Below are 18556 nucleotides of genomic sequence, written 5' to 3' on the forward strand. Positions count from 1 at the left end.
ATCAAGGATATATTAATATTCTTAAAGGTTTAAACCCTTAAGTTTATGTTTTTATGTTTTATAATTTTTGTAAATAATATTTCTCTTATTAATATGATCGTTTAAATTCAATCTTGTTTGTTTATTAAGGCTCGTTTGTTAAATGCTCATTTATTAAGGCTTGTCCGCTAATAGCTCGGCTCGACTCGAGCTTGAACTTAAAAAAGCTACTCGTGAGTCGTGAGCTAAGCTCGAACAACGAAAAATTAAATGAGCCAAGCTCGAACAGGAAAAATGAAAGCTTGGTTAAGCTTGGCTCGAGCTCGAGCTCGAAAATTTCTTATCAAGCCTAGCTCGAGCAGGCAAATACTCGGCTCGGCTCGACTCGTTGACATCCCTATCTTTAACCAATAAAAAAAATCTTAAAATTAGTAAGGGGCCTGCTAACGGTCTAAAACGGCACAACACATGGGACGGGCTGTGCGAGGCCTTATTTATGGAAGAGAGGCACGAGCTCAGTACTAAACGACTTTTCCTTGGCCCATTCCAAGCACAGTGCGCGAGCCACTAGTCACGAAGGCCTAGCACGTAAGCCTACACAGCCCAACACGTGCCCAACTCTAGTCAAACACAACAAAAGTACCATTTGTTTTAGCATCAATTGATATCAATAGCTGTGAATGAACACTGTTGTGAACTGTAAAATGATTGACTCAAAAACATGTATGGCAAACTCAGAAGGAATGTTGTCGCTGGAAGTCTGGAACTAAACAAGACTTCACAAGAATTCAAGATAAAACAAAAATCCGCATTCAAAAAGTTTACAGCAGATATTAAAATTCAAATTGCACAACAAAAATGCCTAAACATAACCGAAACCACAGAAAAATTAAATGCTTAGTCTCATCAGCTTGTCAAAAATATGGCAGTGGGATTACCGGGAGACGGAGGATTTTGTTTCAGCACTGATGCAAGCGGTCCGGCCTTGGCACAAGCATCTTCATCTTGATACGACAAAACCTCCACATGCTCAAGCGCAAGCTGCCTCTTGATCAAATCCAAGTTCTCTGAAAGGACCTTCATCTCGCCAAAAGGAAGCTTCAACTCCAAGGCTTGTGGACCCAGAGAAGCAGTCTCGTCTTTCTTGAACCTCAAGAAAGGCATGCATTGCTTCTGAATTTGTTTGAAATTGGTAGCCTTTCCAATCTCACTGTTTTGCAATGCTGTCATAATTTCACTGTCTTCAGCAAATTTGCAAGTACTTGAGTCAAATTTGCTTTGAAGTATTTTCAAGCACTCTTCTTTCCAGCCATCATATGTTTCATTGACATAAATCAAGCCAGTTAATTGCTTGTCCTCTGTAAGTTGTGGAACAGGGGCTGCTCCTTTCTTGCTACCCTTCTTTGAACCCATCATTTGCTTCTGTAGGAGTTTTCTCATCAACACTATTGAATCTTGCAAATACTTGTTGGCACTTCTAAGGGTCATATCAGGTGCCTCTGCAACAGGCCAGCCAGCTTTTATTGCAAAGCCGTCCTTCTTCAAATGCTCCCTCCATATATACTCTCCGTAATGTGGACAAATTGGGGTAATAAGCCGTGTCTGAATGTCAATAAAACGCTGCACCAAAGCCCTGTTCATACCACCAGACCCACAAGAGAACCTATATTCATCTCTAGCAGCTTGCAAGTCGTAAAACCCAGTCTTAAGAGCTTCTCGGAACATATAGGTCTCGTAGTTGTGCTTAGTCAGCTTTATTGCTAAATTGATCTCATTTTCAAACACCCGATCAGCATAAGTAGATGGCTCACCCGACCTTAGAACTGCATCAGGAGCAAGAACTTCTTCCATCCATGAGATCTCTTTTGTGAGACGCAGAATCGCTGCATTTGCAGTTTCAAATACAAAATTTGCATCATCAACACCATCACCAGCATCAGCAAGAGCAAAACGTGTGGCATCTGCGGAGAATTCTTCAATGGACTGGCGCAAAGTCCTGAAGTTCCCAGTTGACTTGGACATCTTCTCAGCATTTAGTAAAATGTGTCCGTTACATCTGAACCCACGAGGCCAGTGACGCTTGTCCATAATTGCTGTATGATTATAAATACTAAATGTCAGATGGTTCTGGATAAGGTCTTTGCCAGACACACGGAGATCAAAGGGATACCAATACTCAAACTCTCGCTTCATCGAGCTAAGCACATTTGGATCAATTTCTGATGACTCTGGATACGGACCATCACAAAACAGGTAATCCCAGATATCATCAGACAGTTGTTCCGGTTTTATCAAACCGGTATCAGATCCATACATATCCCCATTTTGCAGAAAATGGACGACAGTGTAATAAGCCATGTAGATGGTTGAATCAGAGAGGGACTCCACAAGGTACTGCTCATCCCAAGGGATGCGAGTGCCAAGGCCAAACGACCTTGAGCAGGCCCACTGATTAAGCCAACCTAAGGTGTGTTCAAAACCATGAAGTGTCTCAGTAGAGTAGCAATTCATGTTTTCCAAGCACTCCTTAGCTAGTTCCTTCCATTCAGGTTCACCATATGTGACGTACCACTGGTCTGTCAAAGCCACAACACATTCATCACCTGATCTAGACATGACCTTTTTCTCAGGCTCACTATACATAATGGCTTCTCCCGTTTCTAAAAGCTTTCGTCTGACTTTTGGCTTGGCATCCTGGACCTTCTCCCCATTAAATTCACCAACAAGCATTGTCCCTTCAGTGAAACCCTTCAAATAAGTTAATCGCTTTGCTTCCGCAAGCTTATCCTTTTCATTTTGGCTCTTGATTTTCAAATCAGTGCAAACCTTCTCAGCAGGCTTATCTCCGAATTCAGGGATATTAATTATGGGTATGATGTCAAAGGGAAGGATCCATTCATCTTTCACACCAAATTTCGCCCGTAAAGCTGGTTTTGCCTTCAAGTCATGTAGGGCCATGTAGTCATCAGGTGCATCACTAGGGACACTGGTTACTATCCCAGTACCTTTATCTGTCAAGATAGTTAACATGGGAAGAGTGTAAATAATTTCGTTTTGTGCAAGAGGAGACCTCAAAGGTAAACCAATCAAGTCATAACCAGTAAGCTCTGCCAAGCAAGTTGGCTTTTCTGGGACCCTTGAGTAGCTCTGATATGCAAGATTAAGAGCTGCCCTCTCGGTGACTACATAAACATCGGTCTCATTAATTTCAAAGGCCCCGTATTTCCCTTCAGGCAATACCCACGCATTTGTTTGCCCATACATGGTCTCTGGCCTCAATGTTGCAGCAGCCAAATAAACTTTCCTCCCCTCTAAACTGCTCAATTTTGCAGGAAACGGAGGAACAACTTCCATCTTTATTATTGTGTAATCTTGGGGCTGGACCCCTTCACCAGAAGCCCTGTCATGGTCTGCGCATGGTTGTCCGTCTAGTGGAGAGAAGATTGCGTATCTTTTATCTTTCACGATCTTTCCAGCTGCTTTTAGCTTCCTCATTTGCCACCTCACAAAAGAATCAAAGTACGGATTAATATCTGTGGTGACAAAAGAACGCCTCCAGTCAACACCCAAGCCAAAAACTTTAAGATCTTCAACTGCCAAGGGGGGAAAATAGGTCAGCCATTTGCGTGGGTCCTGAAACTTTGAAATTTCTTCATCTGAAAGGCCAAAACTCCGCATGATCTCCCATTGGTACAGCTGTGTACCAGTCTTGGATGCAACCTTGGACTTCTTACCCTTGAACTTATCAGGAGGTGGCTGTGATCCTGCATTTGTATCCACTTGTTCTGATGGTTGGCTAACTTCTTCTTCCACTGCAGATGGGAACTCAGGTGGATTTCCAAACTGTTGAATTTCTCTCACAAGTCTATCTGCTGCTGCCTTGATGGGCATACCGGTGCAATGGAAACCAAAAGGAAACAGTACATTTGCTCCCTTCAGTCTGTGGTAAGCTGCAGCAAATTCTACCTTGGAAATTGAAAATGCATGTCCAAGATGCAAATACCCATTCATATATGGAAATGGAAAGTTCCCAAAGAACTTTTCTCCATCGCCAGGAGGCTTCTCTCCAGGCTCAGCTGCAAATACATCACTCTGGTCCCACCAAACACGGACCTTTGACTCTATCTCAAGCAAGCGATCTCTCCTAGCAAAGCTTTTACTACCCTCAGCCATGTTTGAAGAAATCTTGCAGAAACTGTTACACAGAGGGGAAAAAACAAAAAAAAACAAAGAACTTCAGTGATACTAAAGGCAACAACAATTTCTAGATGACCAATTAGTCAAACTTTCTTAAACAGTACGTAATAGTAAAATTGTATTGGACAAAGAAAGTTTTTATGAACACTATGCATTGATTAACTATACACGCCATATTTTTTCCCTCAAAAACATAAAATAAAACTATACATACCAATTCTGCCTCAAATAAGTGTTACTCCCTCCGTATTTAATTAAAAGATACAATTTGACGTACACGTAGTTTTAGGAGGGTAAGTTGAATTTATTAAAATACTCCCTCCATCCCACATTACTTGTTACACTTTCCTTTCCCGTCCATCCCAGATTACTTGTTACACTTCTAAATTTGGAATGACCCCACAATTATTATATTGTCTCTCTCTTCCCACTAAAAAAAATTTTGGTCCCTACACTCTCTCTCATTCAATTGAAAAAATAACCCACTAACTCTTATTACATCTACTTTTTCAATAAAATAACAATTGATAACCAAACAACCACTTATCACCTAAAATTTTGTGCAAATCTAAGTGTAACGAGTATTCGAGTAATGTGGTATGGAGGGAGTAAGATGAAAGTGGGGTATTGAGTTATTATTTATTGTAAGAAATTGATAATTTGATAGTGGGTGAATTATTTAATGTAATAAAAAGAGGATGTAAGTAAGTGTGGGGACCATAAGAGGGAGAGAAAAATAATATAATTGGAAGTGAGGACCATGACATGCCAAAAATAGAAAGTGTACCGTTAAATTAAATACGGCCGATTATGAGAAATGTATCTTTTAATTAAATACAGATGGAGTATTTTGCTTCTCAAAATCATTATTGGAATATTATTCTTCCGCAAATTATACTGGAGAAACTTACTTACAAAAAGTACAAGATTGTTTCACACAATATAACAAGTTAACAACAATAATTTAACAGTGAAATTGAAGGAAATTCTCCACATACAAAGGGTAAAAGATTGACATGGAAGCAAAAATGAATATTTGCAAGAAAACGGAGTCAGACATCAGAGTAAAAAGCAGCATGGTCAGCATGCAAATAAAAAGGTCAACATTCAACAGCATATAACACCAACTACTAGATTAGATGACTTTAAACTTGCTATTCTCTGCCACTAATAAAATTAAAAACCTGCAAAATTCCAAATCTCGTTTTATAAAAGAAAAATATAGGTACTACCTTCAGTTAGATCACATGCTCACCTAACTATGGCAAATAACGAGAGCATTAAGAAACCAGCAAGGTTAAACACCTTTTGTTACAGAAGAATGATTATCCTCTAATAAAGTATCATAAAAAAATTAAACCCATTTGACTTAAACAAAAAAAACTATTTACATCTCATACAAAATGGAAATCATGCAATACTAGAATTGTCATGTTAGCCAGCGCAGAATGAATCTCTTAAGGTAATCAACGGAGGAGTGCACGTGAGAAATCAACAAACCAACGAATGTCCTAGTCTAGACAATTATAAATCCAGGTCATTTGACTTGAAGGATGCAATGAGTGAGATGGAACCAAATGAAAGTTAAGGTCAGACCCTATATTTTAAAAAGTCAATTACAACCAGCATACAAAGTACTTAAAGCAAAAGAAAATAATAGAACATGCAATGTTATGTGCGACTTAGCTCGACAAGGGAAACAAGTACATATGGAGTAGCAATTATATGATTGAAGTATTTGATATGCCAATAAAAAAATAGAAAAAATTAAGGATACATACAGATAAGTATGGAATTTTGAATACAGGGTTCAAAATGTGTTACTACATAAAAAAAACGGTTGTTTATGACCAATCAAAACATGAAATGAGAATCTACATCCAGTTAGAAAGAAAAATGTTCACCTTTGGCTGAACTGAAGTCTGCTTGTCAAGCTTCTGAAGCAATTCCTGAAAGATCATACATTGAAATATGTTAGAAAGAAAGAAGCGCAATTTTTTTGCATATATTGGGGAAAACAATCAAGATGAAGTGATACAGATTACTAGAGAATTAAATACTTTTGAGTTTTTTCCATCCCAAAATAAGTTTCACGAAGATTGAGAACAGTTGTTTGATCCATATTAAGTTTGAAAACATATAAAGAAAGAGAAAAAACAGACATAAAAAGTAGTGGGATGCAGACAAAAAAAAGAAGCTATTGGGATGAAGAAATAGAAAGGAGGATAAAAACGATCATTTAAACATTCGAATTCAGTAATTATTGCTCCAACATCAGCCACCAATGGACTGACGTCCAATACAAACCAATAGAAAATGTCTGCAATTATTTCTCACAACAAAAACGATTAAACTCCTAGAAGCTTGACAACTCCCTCCCCAATGCCCAGCAAGAACTAAATAAAAGACATCAACCTTTAGAAAGATCAAAGGACCAATAGCTCCAGGAAAATAAAGGAGAAATGAAGGAACTGAGAAGTGAGAAGTGAGAAGTGAGAAGTGAGAAAAAAGAAGGTGATAAGGAATAAGATAATGGGTAATTTACCGCGAAGAATATAAACCAAAAGTCATGAGATGTTCGTGGAATTTTGAGATTTCTCCATCCTTATACCAGGATTACCAGCAACCAGAGGACTGGATACTCTGCAAACCACAGTTATTCTTAGTTAGACAAACACCAGTTATATGAGTTTTTTTTTTTTTACATCTCTTCACTTAGTTCTCTCTTTTACCCCTGTCCGCCAATGTCCCTCCGCATAATTTATGTTTTTTTTCATATCCGTCTCTCCATGAAAACTAGAAACCCGAATATAAATGCACTCGGATTACAGCATTCTTAGACAGAGTATGAAACAACCAAAATGAAAAGCCTATGGTATTTTAGGTCACTGTCCTTTACACTGTACTCGCTTATCCCAAAACCCTTATCCCTCGTAATAAAAGCATCCTAAGGGTTTTATTCACTCCGGTTCCATAATCTAGTTCCAGGGGCAAGTTTTCTGTGCTAAATGGGTAACTTTTTATCACAATTAGTTGTATACATTCATCAAAATTGAAGGCACCGAAGCAATAAAATAGATCAATAGAAAATCAAGATCATACCATCAGTATATTACTCAAAATTAATCTACTTTGAAAATAATAATCCATCAAAATTTAGTCACAACACAATACTTCAATCAAATTTACAAAAAAAAAAAAAAAAACAAACCAATACGGAATTAGAATTTCACAAGCTTCAATTAAAAGAAATAAAAATAAAAAAAGTCATCGAAATTTTTGCTAAATTGTGAATCTTTGTAAATCAAGCAATTGAAACTTACTAAATTAATCAATATTTTTAAAATCTTGTTATTGAAAACCCCCCAATAAACCTCAAATCAAAGCAGAATTTGGAAAAATTGAAATGTGAAAAATGCTCGGAGAATGCCGATAACAAGTACCTTAGCACGGTTGCGATAATGGGGAAGCGCCGACGAAGTTGGTAAGAGAGTGAGGAGTGGCGGCGCCGCGGCGGTAACGGAGGTTTGAAGGTGAGAGAGTGTGGTTTATGAAATGAGGAAGGGATGGCAGACTTGAATTGTGAAAATGAGAGGTCAAAACATTGATCCGCTTTACCCCGGCTTACTCAATTTTTAATATGAGACCGACTTTCGATATCGTTATTAGAAGACCACCTCTATTTGGCTATTTGCCCCCTTTTTTTTTTGTAGCACTATTGATTTGAGTTCGTGTTGATTTTAGGGCATTGGTTCTGGACCTACTTCTGGTTCATATAGAGGTGGGTTATAGAATAGAGATGAGTCAAGAGTTAAAGTATAAAATGTAGGAAGTACGGGCACGCGGATCAGGTGGTGTGTCACGTGTCGGACACGTATTGGACACGGATATTCAGTGGACACGCAAAAATATGTGTTAAACACGCAAAATCAAGTGAATAAGGACACGAGGACACAAACCGAATACGTGGTGGACACTTATCGGACACATTTTAGACACATTTTAATGTTAGTCAGTTTTCCAGATGATTATGAAAATTTTGAATACTTTATTTGTCTTGAAATTCTACACTTACCTAATGAACCTTAAATAGATAACTGCCATTTTATTAAGATGTTGATGAAAATAATATGACCGACCTCGATTAATCTTATTTTAAAAAATGAAATAAAAGCAATTACTTTTATCTTCCTTCTATCACCAATCACCATCCCTACACAACATTCTCGCAATTTAGAAGGTGGACCATGGTGCACATAGAGCTACGTGCACCAAAAGAACACAGTATATAATTGAAAGAACATCTGGTTACGAGAAAAGAACATGAGTATTTTTTTTTTTTGGTTTTAATAAATAGTAAAATAATAAATTATTTTTATAATAAAAAAGTGAAATATTTTATCGCATGTTCTTTTGCCGTAGTGTCGTGTTCTTTTACTTATGCACACATGTTCTTTTGGTGCACGTAGCTCTATGTACACCACGGTCCATAGTCCACGAATTGCAACATTCTCCCTCGTTATACATCATGGTTAAATACAACATTCTCCCTCACTATACATCATGGTTAAATCGTATGCAGTGTAGACTTTTCTTTTTATAAAAAGTATCCTATAGACACTTAATTATGTCTTCTAATATTTATTATTCACGTATAGTTTTGTATCAAAGAGAAAAATAGAGCTTGATTTTCAATAAAACGTTACAGAAAACAAAGCTATGTAATCAAACTGTCATCTCAAAGGAGCTTTTTATTGTGTGGGGGGGAGCCAAACATACACAATGTATTGCACCATTGGTGGGCAAATATTTGGTTAACCTCTACCAGATGAGAGTTCACATTCTATACATCTGTACAAATAATTAAGTCACACAAGACTGGTTGGTGATCTTACAAAACAACACAACATTGAACTCATAAAAACTATTAAGCTTCGCGAATTCTTTGAACAGGGCCGATGACAGATTTCCTTTCCTCCATCCGAAGCTGTGTTTCTAACTCGGTTATTCTCTGTAAAGATGCTTTCTCAATGCAAGAACGACGTTTGCGCTCTTCTTCCAGCAACTCAGTCATTTGGTATCTCAATTCAGCCATTTCTTGAGCAAGGTCCTCGGTTTCTTCTTTTGCTCTTAATTTCTCGGCCCTCAGTTCTTCCTTTAGCTGCTTAGCTAGGGTTTTATATTCATAGAGTTCATGGGACATTTTTTCTGCACTACCACCAACTTCAACCTCTTCTATCCGGAAAAATAATCTGGATTCCTTTTCGTGTGCATTAAGCATCAGCTTCATTCGCTTGTTTTCTTTTTCCAAATTTTCAATATTTGTTTGTGCATCCTGAAACTGGGTCTGGAATTCACCAGTTGACTCGGTTAATCCGGAAGTTTCTTGACAGTACTCCTCGGAATTCTCAGAATCGAAGCAGTTATGCTCCAAGGACATCATTTCGAGCCTCAAGCTCTCAATTTCACACTGGTATTCCAATGCAGTAGAGGCAATAGACTCTTCTAGTTTTTCTATATGAAATCTTGATTGTTGTAGTTGTGTTTCTTTCTTGTCTAGTTCCTGAATCAAAAACTCACATTCCGAGTTTGATTTCTCCATTTCTTCTCTTAGACTGATAACTTCCTCCTGCAGAAGGTCAAACTCCGCCATTTTAATCTCAAAGCTCCCAACATGATCTTCCAGATAATTCACGTCTGCATTCCTTTCATTTAACTGGTCCTGCAAATAGTCTGGAGTTGACACAATAATTCACTAAATGACTAATGATGATATCAAACAATCAGCATAGAGTTTCTAAAGCAGCCACTAATCGATCTCAGAGCTGGAGAAAAAAAATATATATATAGTGCACATGATTTCACAACATTTAGCATGCCCCAATCCCCCAAAACAAAGAAATAGTGAAGCGAATCATGCAAATTGAACCAAATGATATAATATGTTACCTATCTCCTGATGGCAGTTATTCAACTCTTTTTCTAAATCTTGAATTTTCCTCTTATCTTCCAAGCGGGCATCATTCAATTTCCTTACGTGCAGCTCCAGTCTCTGCATTACATGAAACCTAGTAAGAAGTCTGAGAATATAACCAAGCATTGTAGTAACATGCAGAGTCTACACTTGTTCTAATATCCTCAATGGACAGCCGGAAACATATTTCAATCGTAAGGAACTGCAAAAAGAACATTGACTATCCTTTCTAAAGATCAAAGTCACCAAAACGAAGTCATGCATCATTCATTCTGTAGTATCCTTTCAGAAACATACACAACTATACATCATCTTCTGTTATAGTCCAGGTCGGATCATCAACAGGTTTTTTTAATTACTATTTACTACAACATACAAGGCATACACATCAACAGGTTTTTTTATCACTATTTAGTACAACATACACAATACTATTTAATACAACATACACAATACACTAACACAATACTTCGTACATAAAGATGCCAAATGGCCATCTAAGATTCCAAAAAGTATTCCAAATTTTGATTGAAGAGATTAAGACACAGCCACGCCAATTTATCGAATTATTATAATCCCAGCAGATTCGCACCACACTATCACAGCTAGGGGTGTAACTGTGTAAGTGGATTGGATCGGATTCGGACTCAATTACCAAGCCCGGTTATTTTTGGACTAGACTTGGACTCAACCTTTTGGAGTCCAAAAATCCAATTAAGTCCAAAGTTATAAGATTTTATTTATAGATAAACATATGTAATTTAAAAGCTACTCCCTCCGTATTTATTTAAGGGATACACTTGGTCGGGCAAGGGTATTAAGAAGAAGAATTGAATGAAATAAAGTAATAAAACAAGTGGGATTGGGTAGATATTTTAACAGGTAAAACAAGTGGGGACCATGTCATTTTAAGGGGTGGGAGGTGGGGTGTAGTTCTGAAATTATTTGTTTAATAGGGTGGTGGGACATAGGATATATTATATAGATTATTTAATTAGATGGTGGGGTTGATAAGTTTCTAAAAATGGCAAGTGTATCTCTTAAATAAATACGGCCAGAAAAGACAAGTGTATCTCTTAAATAAATACAGAGGGAGTATTGTAAAATATGTGATTTTTGGGCCTTTACTTACTACGCGCAACAAAAAAAACCAAATATTACACTCCATATAAAACCCATAACTCAAAAATATTCTATTAACCTCTTTCTCTTTTGCTTTCTCGTCTACTGTGATGGTTGATTATTGAGCTTTAATACATTCTAATATTTTGTATTTTTGGTAGGAAGTGGAACCTTTTTTAGCTAAGTATTTAGATGAAGACTTATTGTTATTCGCAATTATATCTATTACTTAATGGCTATTTATTTTCCCTTTATGGAAGAGTAACTTGTAGTTATAGGTGTTAAAGCATTTCATACCCAATCTTTAATACTCGTATGTTTTATTTTATGTGTCAGAATAGTTACTTGGTAACAATATTATTTGCATTTATATTCGAACAATTTGAATTTATTTTTTAAATAAAATTAAAATTTATTCGGATCGGATTGGACAGGATTCGGACTCAATAAATTTTTTATGAATCGGACTCGAAAAAAGTTTGGATTGGACTAGAACTCAAATATCCAAGTCCAAAAAATTTTGGATTGGATTTGGACTTGGCAAAGTCCAATCCAGTCCATCCAATTTAAACCCCTAATCACAACACTAGTATTTTATTTGTTGTGGGGTAGAGGAGGTTGGAGGACGAAGACTTTAAGAGTACCAATTCTATAGCTAAGAAAATGGTGAGAATAAACAGTAACAGCTGTGTAACAGTATTATAAGATAGACCAAATGGAAATTAAGATATTACTTTGATCAAGTCAAAACTTTGGAATTGTGTTTCTTTTAGCAAATCCTTCTCTTTTCTTAACTGCAGCCAAACAAGAAAAACAAAGTTAGCAATCTACGAAAGATTCCTTACAGGCAAAAGTAATTTCATTAAAGCTAAGCAAATGATGCATTAATGTTATAGACGCTGAGCAGTAGCAATTAATAGGTGCGAGCAAAACAAAGCCTCCCCCCTGCCCTTTTATTCTCCTCCAATAACAGGAATGCAGACTTCTAAAGAAGTAGGCACTCCTGAAACTCAAAAAATAACTAGAAGTAAGACTTAGAATAACTCGTGATCAAGCGCATCAAACATGGATAAAGCTCCTTTGTAAATTAAAGGAACGAACATGAACACCATTTTGAGGCTTGATAAAGAAACGAGATGAAATCGTACACAAAATACCAGACACTTGACTTTGTAAACTACTTCATTTGGTTGCGCAATTTTCATAACTATTTGCATACAATAAAAAAATTCTTTAAAATATGTACTATGACATTTGATTGGTAAACTATGATTTTATTATTTTGAATACATTTATTTCCCGTCTTTGCCATTTTTTTCATAAACACCCTCATACACTCATAGTAAGACAAATCTAGACCTTACAGCCTACAGCTCACGCAATAACTGAGCTAGTTCCATTGTATATATTAGCTAAATTATACGAAGTATATACTATTTGAAGTTGAGTATTTGACTAAAACTTGGCTTGGTTAGAATTCGGTTAAAATCAAAAGAATGAATATGGACATTCACCTACTCAGTTTGGCTCGTTTACTTTGCAACCATATTTTAACCCTGATTTGCGGTATTCGGGCTAAATACTGCCCTCTTCCATAGAGGCTTTTGTTCAGATACCAGCATATGACTTAGTTGCTAGAAAGATAGCTAACAATGGCTGGAGGAAGTGCTCATGATTTGCCAACCTTGTGTTATTATGTTGGCAACAAGTGAATTCCACGGGATGCTTAGGCTAGAACAACAAGGTCCAGTAACAGCACTAGCATTGCCATAAAAAATTCTAATCTTGCGCATTTTGAATAAAGGTGTCATAAATTCCTCTCAACAGTGATAAACCAATTAAATGAAGTAGTATACATATAACCTTAGTTTTAAAAAGCGCGCTTTTTTGCGCTTAAAGCTCGGAAGCTCACAGCAAAACGCTTCTGCGAGCCGAAGCCTAGCGACATACAATCCTAGCGCTTCGGTGCTTCTGCGTTTCCTAGCGCTTTTGCGCTTCCGTCTGGGCACATCAGACCGTTCTTTTTTACAAAAAATCAAGCCACGTGACTCTAATCTTCTTTTTTAAAGTATCACGTGATTTCTTTTTTTAAAAAAAGCGAATATTTGGGAAGTTTTTGAAAACCCTAGTGCGATTTTCTCCCGTAGCCGTATTTCTCTACCTTGTCGTCGGATTTCTCCCATCGGATTCTGAATTTTTCTTTCATCGTTTTAATTTCTCTTTTATTTTTTCATCTTTTCTTTCCATATTTTCTCCATATTTTCTGAACTTTTGAAATTTTATTATTTCTTTCCGGATGCGCTTCGCCTACGAAAAGCGTGCGCTTTCGCTTTGCGCTTAAGCTCCAGGGCCCTTTTGCGCTTCAGTGCGCTTCGCGCTTTTTAAAACTAAGCATATAACCTTTGACATTTTGAATAAATTATTTATCCTATAGAAGAAAAAAAATCTTTAGCGTAACAACGTCAGGAGAAATAGACTTACTCGACTAACTAGAACGGTCCTGACTATAGGCAAAACAATTCCTATAGATGACGTAAGTGAAATTCGCAAGCCTATTGCCTGCTAGGAAATTCACAGGTTTAGAAAAGAAAGGATATAACTTCAAAGACCCAATATGAGAATATGTAGTAGCATCCAAATGCTTGAATTTGAGGAGAGAGAATCGATTAAGATATTAAAAAGCAATAAGAGAGAGGAGAGAGAAAAGAAGAGAGACATGAAGGCCAAGAGAGAAAATGACTTCACGAAAACATTTTTCGAAGAACGAATGCTTGGTGTTAGGAGAGAGAAAATAGATAATATTGCTTGAGAACCAAATGTTTGGATGTTGCTAAAAGTGCTCTAAGTCACTTGAAGCTGCTACAATGAGGGCATAAGCAAGGATCAGGAACATGAGTTAATAAATACTTCCTCTGTTCTTATTTATATGACACAGTTGAGTTTTGAACACTATTCACACAAGCTCCTTTGACTTGATTTTGTGGTTTATACTTAAGAAAAAACATAGTCGTGTGGGGTCTTATTAGATTCGTCTCAATAAATATTTTTTAAATATCAACTTTTTATAATTTTTTTCTTTTCCAAAATTTGAGATATTAATGTTTTGAAATCATGTATTGGCAAACGTGCCTAAATAATTGTGTCATTTAAAAAAGAACGGAGGAAGTATGAAGTAGGAAATGGAAATGTTCTCATGGTATATATATTGAGAATTCATGACCAGGGATGCACCTATCAATCTATCATCATTTCAAAATTGTTGCATCAGATTCAACAGAAGAGATAGCTTTTTTGTTGGAAATCATTACTACTTCTGTGCTCTGCAGATGATAATTGCATGCATAAATGCATCTCATATCTGTATGCATATAAAGGAAAAGGTGATATTAGCTTGTCTTTAATTCCTTCCAGTCGGATGACACTTTCGAATAATGTAGTTGATGCTAAAGGGCTGGAGTATAAGGCGATAGCTAAAAAGAGGCAGGTATTTGCAGGTTGATTTTGAATCAAGAACCAAGAAAAGAGAATGATGTAATCTTTATATTCCTTCTTGGACATCGCTAACACCTTAGAATTTTTAATAGAAATTAACAGACGAGAATTAACTTCTTTCACTTTTTCTTTGTCAGTTTTTTTTTGGGGAGGAAAGAGGTGTTATCAAATCCCGTCCATCAGTTTAACACACAATTTAATGCATAAACCAATAAGTCCACTAGAGGAAGAGGAGAGAGACATGAGCTGCATGGATCTATCAATGCTATTCAACTGACCAAGGTCACAGGGTAATCCGGTAAAATCTCTTGTGCATCATAGCGAGTCTCTTTTGTCCACTTTCCCTATCCTCCCCCCCCCCCCCCCCCCCCCCCCATCAACTTCTATGCAGCACTTTGTATGTCATGTGTTTCTATGTAGACTATGTCTACGTCAACTTGGTATTTAAACTTACATTGTTATGCACTAGTAACCCACGAGAAGTATAGTATTATAGCACTGAAAGATACCTCTCTACATCTTGCTTCAATGTGTAATAGTTCCTCTAGATCAAAAATGGAGTCATCAGTAGTATCACTCCTGGAGCTCGTGGACATCTACAAAACAAACACCACAAACAGTTATTATTTGTCTGGATGCGCAATCGCAACAATCATAAACATCACAAATTATGTTTTTGTAAAGTTCCCATCAGTTGTTTCAAGAATTCAAATAGATACATATACATGATTTAAACTATTTGATGTATGGAAATAAGTCTAATATATCAACCGCTAAACAGCTTAAACTCTAATATATCAGCATAGAGTCGTAGACGTGTTATTATAAGAAACTTGACTCTCCACTTTCACATAATAGATTAACAGTAAACATGGCTAAAACATTCCTTAAGGTTCATGACTAAACATAAGACAACTTGGCCATCATGCTGCAAGTTCCCTGCAACTCGGTATGCATCGGCAGGTTTGGCAGTCCCAACACAAGCTAATCCTTGTCCATTTTTTCAGAAATATATGTTATTTCTGAAAGACCCAAATTGTGTTTTTTTATAACTTCCAAAGTACTTCCAACAAACTTGATTACTTGAAGTCAGAATCTCATTCATCAGCAAAGACAACTCAACAAGTTAATGATTAGTAGAAGACTGGGAAGAGGAATTTGGATATGGACGGTGGATGGTGGATGGTGGACCTATATAACTTGTAAATGTGCATGTACAAAAATCCAAGAGAGAAGTTCTCAAGGATCTAGTGTCAAACTCGGTGAGCAACACGATTCATAAAGGCACGAGTCTATAACACATTCATCAAACTTGTGATGCAAACAACCGACTCTCTAGCAAGTTGGTTTTAAAAAATAGAATGAAACTCCCTCTTAGAAGCTTTGAAAATGAAATCAGTGCACTGTGTAGAGAGTTTATGCAGTGGGGAATCAGGACTAAAATATTTTCTTCCTACAAAACCTATTTTCTTTCCATTTCCATCCATAGAACTTGATCAAGGGAAAGAAGACAGAAAATATCTGAGGAATGAATTTTCAACGGCTTGTAAGAGGCGCACATGGGTTACCAGAGTTATCACTGCTAAATCATCAGAGAATTAACTTCTTTGGCCGTACTCATAATCCCTCCAAATAAAGTTCCAAGGGGAACAATCAAATCCATTTCCTCCCAAGAAAATCTGAATGGAAATTAAGCTCCTAAAACCTGAGTTCTCCAACTTTTCCGGCCTACAGAAAACCAACATACAAGAGAAAATATATTTTCCTCCACTTCACATTCATATCAACCTCTCCAACTTCTGATTGATAAACAAAAACACAACCACTCCTTTCTGAATAATTGGTGCATTGTCTAAACCCTCAAAATTAAGAATACATGATTTCCCTAAAAAGGCACTCTAATGGTTGGATAATACTATAATAGCCATACTCATCCTATAACTCAACTCAAGTCAGACATATCGGTTAACCAAAAATAAAACGATCAATACGATTTTAGGAAATAATGGAAACTTTCTCAGGGCATCACAACACAAATTAGTGTATACGAGTAATATGGAGTACTTGTATTGTTTTTCGAGGGAGAGCTAATTACAAAAGGGGAGAAGGACAAAGCATTAAGCTAATTTACAAGAATGTTCTTGAGCACCTTCAACTGGGAGAAAATAAATCATATACATCATACACCTTCTACTAGGGATTTACAGTTAAAACTATCAACATATATAGCACCAGCAACCGCTCCGGTCCCCACCACCAACACCCACCCCTTTAGCCTCATATAGAAACAATTCAAAGTTCTACATCAGAGTATTCCAGAAAACAAGCTAACCTAGCTGCATACACTTTGAAAAGTTCTCTACAATTAAAATGAGCAAAAATTGCACAAGAAACAAACATGAATTCATAATCAAGATCGATGAATCTACAAATACCCAGAAATCATACCACAAAATTAACAACTAGTGTTAGTTCCAAGAGACATAACCAAAATAAAACCATCAAATTTTCATTATTTTCAAACAGATTTTTGCCAAAATTTCTCATTTCTGCAATAGAAATTAAATTGAATAAATGGGAAATAACAAATTACCTTGAATAGTACAAATTATCACCTCAATCAGAAGAGTACCCACAAAGTAATAGAGCACCACGATTGGAAATTTGAGAAAATTGAAGAATTCTTCAAAAAAAAAAAATTGTTTAAGACAGCTTAGATGAAATAAAAAAGTAAAAAACCAAGGGAATGGATAATGCGAATAAGTAGAGAAATAAATTGGGACGAAGAATTGTAAAGAATTTGATGAGAAAAGAACAATGTTTTTCTTCGCCCAGAATATCTGTGCAATCTAACAAAGTAATCCGTATGAAAAAAAGGGTGAAAATTGAAAACCTATACTCACTAATCTTTGTCAGACTAGTTAACCAATCATTCTGGCTACTTTACAATTTTTTGAATTGAGAATGGGACAGCTCATTTTGAGCATTAGACTAGTCAATTGGGTCACAAAATTAGTCAAATGTCTGATAATACCAGGTATTAACTACTCCCTCCGTCCCTCCGTCCCGGAATACTCGATTCGGTTTGACTCAACGCTCAGATTGTGCAGGGGTGTGCATGGTGCTCTTGGTGCACCTGTCCCAAAACGCACATAAATAACAATAAAACGCAACTAAAATAAAAACCGCAAAAAAAAAAAGAACATTAACAAAAGAACATTAACAAAAAGAACATTAACAAAAAACCAAAAAGAACATTAATATTGACAAATCAGACAAAAGGTACAAATATAAAAAGCAGTTATATTTTTTCTTGTTCTTTTAAGTTCTGGAAATGTTCTTTTCCAACCAATTTACAGTATGTTCTAATTAAAAAATAAAACGACGAACCTTTGATGAACTTTAAAACCAGATTTATATTTTTTCTTGTTCTTTTAAGTTCTGGAAATGTTCTTTTCCAACCAATTTATGTTCTAATTAAAAAATAAAACGACGAACCTTTGATGAACTTTAAAACCAGATCTATATTTTTTTCTTGTTCTTTTAAGTTCTGGAAATGTTCTTTTTCAACCAATTGATGTTCTAATTAAAAAAATAACACGACGTAGAATTTTAAAAGTCGTTAGTGCACTTCTGATGTATATTACTTAATTCCGTTAAGATTAAAAATATGTTTTAATATTATTTTATTTAAATATTATTATTTAAGATTAAAAATATGTTTTAATTCCGTTATTTTATTTATCAAAAAATATTTGAAAACAACACTATAAATATGTAAAAAGAACAATT

At 36.1% G+C, this 18556-nt stretch overlaps 2 protein-coding genes across 3 annotated transcripts; both read right to left on the minus strand.

Moving 5' to 3' along the window:
* Positions 1-669: 669 nt before the first annotated feature.
* LOC110789865 (leucine--tRNA ligase, cytoplasmic) lies at positions 670-7778 on the minus strand. 2 transcript variants are annotated; one of them, XM_056830351.1, is made up of 4 exons: positions 7620-7778; positions 6722-6819; positions 6081-6125; positions 670-4174 (listed from the first exon to the last, which is right to left on the minus strand). In XM_056830351.1, exons 2-4 carry the CDS (start codon positions 6745-6747, stop codon positions 886-888), a joined length of 3360 nt encoding a protein of 1119 aa, XP_056686329.1. In that variant the 5' UTR covers positions 6748-6819; positions 7620-7778; the 3' UTR covers positions 670-885. The 2 variants fall into 2 exon arrangements, with proteins under 2 accessions (XP_056686329.1, XP_056686330.1); XM_056830352.1 differs by lacking the exon at positions 6722-6819 and having other exon boundaries at positions 7620-7777.
* A 1120-nt stretch (positions 7779-8898) lies between these two features.
* On the minus strand, positions 8899-17700 carry LOC110789866 (uncharacterized). Its single transcript, XM_021994564.2, has 5 exons — positions 17358-17700; positions 15274-15360; positions 12007-12066; positions 10126-10228; positions 8899-9909 (listed from the first exon to the last, which is right to left on the minus strand). The coding sequence occupies exons 2-5, from the start codon at positions 15358-15360 to the stop codon at positions 9104-9106; spliced, it is 1056 nt and encodes a 351-aa protein (XP_021850256.2). The 5' UTR covers positions 17358-17700; the 3' UTR covers positions 8899-9103.
* Positions 17701-18556: the final 856 nt, after the last annotated feature.

The sequence above is a fragment of the Spinacia oleracea genome, chromosome 5 (genome assembly GCF_020520425.1).
Source record: "Spinacia oleracea cultivar Varoflay chromosome 5, BTI_SOV_V1, whole genome shotgun sequence".
Taxonomy (NCBI): domain Eukaryota; kingdom Viridiplantae; phylum Streptophyta; class Magnoliopsida; order Caryophyllales; family Amaranthaceae; genus Spinacia; species Spinacia oleracea.

What these genes read in the sequence shown, in the direction of transcription:
- LOC110789865 (XM_056830351.1), bottom strand. Translation starts at nt 6,747, where the DNA reads ATGACTTTTGGTTTATATTCTTCGCG. An exon ending in TTTGGTTTATATTCTTCGCG is followed by an intron (nt 6,126 to 6,721) that starts GTAAATTACCCA and finishes ATGATCTTTCAG; the next exon opens with GAATTGCTTCAGAAGCTTGA. An exon ending in AGACTTCAGTTCAGCCAAAG is followed by an intron (nt 4,175 to 6,080) that starts GTGAACATTTTT and finishes TCTGTGTAACAG; the next exon opens with TTTCTGCAAGATTTCTTCAA.
- LOC110789866 (XM_021994564.2), bottom strand. Translation starts at nt 15,360, where the DNA reads ATGTCCACGAGCTCCAGGAGTGATACTACTGATGACTCCATTTTTGAT. An exon ending in AAAGTTTTGACTTGATCAAA is followed by an intron (nt 10,229 to 12,006) that starts GTAATATCTTAA and finishes CATGTAATGCAG; the next exon opens with AGACTGGAGCTGCACGTAAG. An exon ending in TAACTGCCATCAGGAGATAG is followed by an intron (nt 9,910 to 10,125) that starts GTAACATATTAT and finishes TGTCAACTCCAG; the next exon opens with ACTATTTGCAGGACCAGTTA.